The following is a 6000-nucleotide window of genomic DNA, read 5'->3' as shown; positions in this document are numbered from 1 at the left end:
CAGATAAAGGCCAGGTTGATAAATATGAATGGCAGGTTGAATGAAAGGGATAAAAAGTCGCTGGATAGAGCTGCAACCATTCCTGCAGCCACTAGGTGTCGCTTCAGCCCCATTTAATCGCTTTTTGTCTTTTTGGCAATTTGAATTTGAAAGCAAAGAAGGCCTGCCAAATTTGGGGTCCTTTCTACACTCACACAAGTCAGAGAGGTGCTGGGGTTTGCCCCTCCTCATGTGTGTGAAAAGTCTGCCCCATGCCACTCATTTCTCAGTCTGCAGGGGGATTTTTTTGTTCCATTATTCCTTCTAACAGCGAACTTCGTTTTTTGAGCACCCATCACTTTGGAAGCGAAAGTGATAGGCAGCAAGTTTCTGTATTCCAAGAAGGACTCGTTGATATATGCCAAACCACACAAAGGAAACAACAACTCTTAAATCATATTGAGCTGTCAGTGGTCAGAAACACCTTAGGGATGAGGTTGCGCTGCAACATTGCGTTGCAGTTCCCAGGGATATCACATTAATAATAATTTAAAGCTTTATTCCGGCTCCCAGCCACCCGCAAGGAGTTCTAGGCTCCATAACTCTAGCCCCGCACCTGCTTTATCCTAGCAAAAACCCCACAAGGTACATTAGGCTGGGGTGCTCTGCACATGCTCAGAGGTGCATTTATCCGGCAACCGCAAACTCAGGCTGTGATCCAGCAGAGAAATTTATTCTAGGGGCCCCTCCCCTGCAAAAACCCTCCAGCTCTGGAAGGGGTTTACTGTGCTACTGTTAGGAATAATATTGCACTCACTCTTAAAATGTGGGTCCTTATGTACTCAAAATGATACAAGGGAGAGACGTCAGTGGGGGGGGGAGGTTTGCAGAGGTGCAGTGTGTGTTTGTGAAGTATTTAGGAGGGGAAATCTTAAAGCAGGGAGCCCCCAAAATAGGCCAACGCAGACTGAGCACGCTCTGTGGGCACGGAATGTTGCATGGTGGTGGAATGGAGTAATAATAATAATAATAATAATAATAATAATAATAATAATAATAATTTATTACTTATACCCCGCCCATCTGGCCGGGTCTCCCCAGCCACTCTGGGCGGCTTCCAACAGAAGAATAAAACACAATAATCTATTAAAAATTAAAAGCCTCCCTGAACAGGGCTGCCTTCAGATGTCTTCTAAAAGTCTGGTAGTTGTTTTCCTCTTTGACATCTGTTGGGAGGGCGTTCCACAGGGCAGGCGCCACCACCGAGAAGGCCCTCTGCCTAGTTCCTGCAACTTGGCTTCTCGCAACGAGGGAACCGCCAGAAGGCCCTCGGTGCTGGACCTCAGTGTCCGGGCAGAATGATGGAGGTGGAGACTCTCCTTCAGGTATACTGGACCGAGGCCATTTAGGGCTTTAAAGGTCAGCACCAACACTTTGAACTGTGCTCGGAAACATACTGGGAGCCAATGTAGGTCTTTCAGGACCGGTGTTATGTGTTCTCGGCAGCCGCTCCCAGTCACCAGTCTAGCTGCCGCATTCTGGATTAGTTGTAGTTTTCGAGTTACCTTCAAAGGTAGCCCCACGTGGAACGCATTGCAGTAGTCCAAGCGGGAGTGCCCTGTGTAAGGGCACGGTTGGCTGGTGGAATACTCCACGCTGCAATATTTTGTCGCAGTTTCTGCCTACGAATTATAAGAACTGTGGGGATGTTTAAAGCTTGGGCTCTGGGTGAAGTTTTGATGCTGGTTTGAAGAAAGCACATAAGCTTGGGCCTGCAGTACTGGCTTTTTTTAAAGGACCTTCCCCACCCCACCCCGAAAAAAACAAATGAGCATGCAGAAGGCAAATTCCCTTTTGAACTGCTCCTGGGGCCTTGGCAGAGGAAGACAAAGGAGTTTAATAAGCGTGAGGCATCTTCCCAGAGGGGCGGTGGTGATTATCTGGGTATTTATGGGGTAAACTCAAAGGCCTCCTGGCGGCAGGTTGCAGAGAACTTTCCAGAGGCAGCCCTTATATTGGGGAATGAAAACTGAAGCCAAAAGCAACCCTTCTTTGGCCTATGGGTCACCCCTCAAAAGCCACACCCCAGTTTCCACCCAAAATGTTTCTGCCTGGCTGGAAATGTGTCCTGGAAAGGCCTATTGCATGCCTGGGGCCGGGGGGGGGGGGAGGTGGTAGTGGTGGTGGTGTGGTGGAGAGACCTGAGAAACTATACTTCCAGGGCTCCACCGCTTTTTGCCTGTGGCCCCCAGAAAGTTGCTCAGAAGGTAATGTGGCCCTTGGGTCAAAGGATCCCCCTCCCATCTTCTCCTTTGTAAAAGTGTGATGCGCACTCTTGTCAAAACACCACGTGTGCTGGTGGCACTGTAGAGATAATGTACTTTGGACATGCTCAAGGGCACACAGTTCCCAAGTAAAACCTTCCAAGATGTTGCAGGTCTGAGGCCTCCCTCTAATAAAGGTCCAGAGAAAGCGAGGGGGAACTCAATCTGTACATGCTCAGGAGCACTATTGTTAGGTCTGAGTCAAGCAGCAACACCATAAAATTGGCCTTGCTTTATAGCACCATTCATGGGAGTGGCTCTGGCAGGCCTCTGCCCCTAACACCTTACAGATCTACATTTGGATACATACAATGAGTGTTTTCAAATGGTTTTCAGGCGTTTCAAAAATTCTGGCCCTTCTTTTTTTTACAAGTGAGTTTCAAAAGCCTGAAATAAATATTACCACGCTCACTTTCCTGAGAGGAAGTCCCCTTGGCCACAGTAGGACTTATCTCCCGAGTAGACCTGCAAAAGAGGCTCGGCCTCTAAGGGGGGCTACAATCCCCGGCGCGTGCTTTCCTCTGGAGTAAGTCCTGAGCTGCTCCCGAGTAGACATGTAAACAGACATGCAACAATCCCGCGGCACGCTTTCCCCGGGAGTAAGTCCAATGGAACATCAGACCATTTGCTCTCGAGAAAACAAGCAGAGAGTAGATCGCGCCCTACAACCCTCAAGTGCGCCTTCCCGGGAGTTTTAGTCCCATAACCACCACACCATTTGCTCCCGCGTAGGCACTAGGAAAGTGGGGGAGCATCGCGCCCTACAACCCCACGGCGCGCTTTCCCGAGGGTACACCCAACACGCGCAAACACGCGAAAGAGAGAGAATCGCGCCCAACAAACCCACTGCCGCGCTTTACCAGCGAAGGCGGGAAAGCAAATTCCCAAAGGAGCATCCTGCCATTTACTCCCGAGTAGACACACACAAAGAGAGCGAGCGAGCGAGCGAGCGCCAGCCTCGCGCGCTACTCCAACCATCCCCAGGGCGCGCGATCTCATTCGGGAGGTGCCCAGGCGCGCTTACTCCCAAGCAGACCGAGGATCGGGACCGGTCCCAGAAAAGCGGGGCAGCCAGCGGGAAGAGGGAGACAGGAGAGGAGAGGAGAACAGCACAGAGGGAGACGGAGAGGGTCTCTCCCGCGCGCAGCCCGGGGCTGCTGGGGGCGGCGTCTGCGCGGCGTCTGGGGGCGGGTCGCGGGCCGGCGAGCGCCACGCGGGGAAGGCGAGGCGGGCCGGGCCGGGAGCGCCCGCTGGCGGCCGCGGCTGCCTGGCTCGGTGTGGCTGAGCTCGGCCGGCTGGCTGGCGGCGGCGGCGGGAGCTGCGTGGGGCTCGGCGGGGATGTCTTCGTCGCCGTGCGCTGCTGCCGCCGCGGCGCCACTGGCCGAGCTGCTGGGCGAGGCGCTAGCGGCGCCCGACGGCTCGGCGGTGCCCGTGGCCTCGCTGCTGGCGCGGGGCGTCTCTCTCGTGGGGCTCTACTTCGGATACTGTGGCGCCGGCAGCAGCGCAGCCGGAGCAGCCGCCGCCGGAGTGGCAGGAGCCGGAGCCGGGCCGGGCGCGCAGCTGGCCGCTAGCTTGGCCGCCTTCTACGCGCGCTTCCAGCCGGCCCGAGGCGAAGCCGGAGCCGGAGCCGGAGCCGGAGCGGCGCCCGAGCAGCAGCGGCAGCAGCGCCTGGAGATCGTCTTCGTGTCGGCCGAGCAGGATCAGCAGCGCTGGCAAGAAGCCACGCGGGCCATGCCGTGGCTGGCGCTCCCCTTCGCCGACAAGCGCCGGAAGGTGGGCGCTGCGCGGGTCGGCGGGGAACGTGGGAAGCGGGAGACACGCGTCTTGGGGAAGAGAGGGGGGTGGGTGGCAGCAGGCCACGTCTCTCTCTCTCTCTCTCTCTCTCTCTCTCTCTCTCTCTCTCTCTCTCTCTCTCTCTCTCTGGGAAGCGTCCATGATGGCCCGGACCCTCCTTCCCAACCGCACACCCGTGCGCCCCTCTCCAAAAAACGGTGTTTGGAGAGGCCGACTTGGGGGACCATCGCCGTGGCCTCTGGGCGCCGAGAACCACTGTCCCGATATTTCGTAGGCAGAGAGAACTCCGCTTAAGCGCTTTTTCTGTACGTAACACAATGCTGCCTGTGCGTGTTCACTCCGAAGTAAGCCCCGTGGAGTTGGGAGGAGCTTTGCTCCGAAGTAAGCGCAGCGTAGCCCGAAAAGGGAGCGCGTAACGGGCATTACTTTTCTACCAAAACTAGTCCTTCACCGCCCCCCGCCCCGCCACTTTGCAACAAAAATTTTTGCAGCCTCGTCTGTAAGCATGCGTTTACTTCTGAAACAAATCCTGTTGCTTTGAACGCGGTTTACTCTCGGGTAGATGCGAGGCTGGGGTGGGGTTGCTGCCGTAAAAGGAATCCATGGTAAAGCAGGCGGTGGGGAGAAGAATCCAAAAATCAAAGCAGAGAAATACCGCAATCCTATCCATGTGTCTCTTTATCTGTTGAACTTGCAGTGTTTGGCACACATCTTTTTATTTTAGCAGGAGTTTTAAGTTTTCTTATTTGTTTTGTGGCTCATTTTAAACTGGCTTTGTTTTTACTGTATCTTGTGGCAACCTTAGCTTAGACATCACCTCTTGGAGAAGAAGCACAGAAAGGGTCAAAAGGTAGCTATTAATTACATCTACTTGTACTCAGAAGTAAACCCCATGAGTTCAGTGGGGTTTACTACCAGGCAATTGGGTGTAGTAACTTGGGTGTAGTTGAAATAAATGGGGTTTTCTGTGCGGGGTGAATGGGTTGTAAATCACCATTTCGGATCTGCTGTAATTCAGGGACCCCCAAATCTTAGCCTTGGTATTGCAAAGAGACCCAGAAAAAAATCCCCCACCCCAAATTTCCTCCTCTGACCAAAAATCCTGTCTTTAAATAATTTGCTGAAGGCTCCACCGTCCCCGAAATCTTCTATTCCTATTCCAGCTGTGTTAATCCAGATTTAATTCCGGTTTTTTATTCCGGTTTTAGTGAAACGGATAAGGATGTTTGGCTGTTGCAAGGAGCTGGCGTAAACCGCCCAACCCTGCCTTGCTCCATAATTTTTCAATTCTTTAAGCATCTTATTTTGGGTGGGAGAGATCTACTGGTTGGCCCTCTCCTGTTCTGTTGGGGATGCTCCACATCAAATTCAGAAGACTGGATTTGGGTCCCCGTGCCCTGCAGCGAGAGCAGGAAATCTTTACATTTTGCAATAATTTCCAGAGAATCCTCTGAAAGAATATTTATTGGGTTGTATATGGACTGTCTGTCCCCGTATTGTAGGGGGCCGGGGGAAGACTTCCTTAAAATAAAATCTATGCAACGCCACACACAGATAATTTTGTTCCACAGATGGAAGGAAAATATTTCATTTTTTAAAAACCTGTTAAAAATGCATGTAATTCATTCCAATTCTCCACTCACCCCCTTTTTTTAAAAAAAAACCCTAGGCCTTCTCTTTGATGCAAGGCCTTTGGGTGACATTACAGCAGCTAGCTGTTTTCTACCTGGGAAATTTGGACCAGCTTTTGATTCTGATTTTAAAAATTAGTTGCGCACACCCTTTTTGGGGTGGTGGTGTTTGATTATGTGCATTTAAAAGAAAATTACCATTCATGGTGGAATTGCACCAGCGGGAACTGGCAGTCCTTAATCTGGAAGTAAAATCCACTGCAAAGGTGACA

The 6000-nt window shown here is 52.2% G+C and overlaps 1 protein-coding gene across 1 annotated transcript in view; it reads left to right on the top strand.

The window, feature by feature from the left end:
- Positions 1-3504: 3504 nt before the first annotated feature.
- NXN (nucleoredoxin) overlaps positions 3505-6000 on the top strand; it is a 68660-nt gene continuing 66164 nt past the window's right edge. The window contains exon 1 of the mRNA XM_035139959.3: positions 3505-4076. Coding sequence (XP_034995850.1) covers positions 3642-4076 — 435 coding nt within the window. The 5' untranslated portion in view covers positions 3505-3641. The remainder of the gene's footprint in view (positions 4077-6000) is intronic.

This window comes from Zootoca vivipara, chromosome 14 (assembly GCF_965207765.1).
Source record: "Zootoca vivipara chromosome 14, rZooViv2.hap1.1, whole genome shotgun sequence".
Taxonomy (NCBI): Eukaryota; Metazoa; Chordata; class Lepidosauria; order Squamata; family Lacertidae; genus Zootoca; species Zootoca vivipara.
The sequence above is the reverse complement of the archived record's forward strand: the minus strand, read 5'-3'. Positions and strand labels throughout refer to the sequence as shown.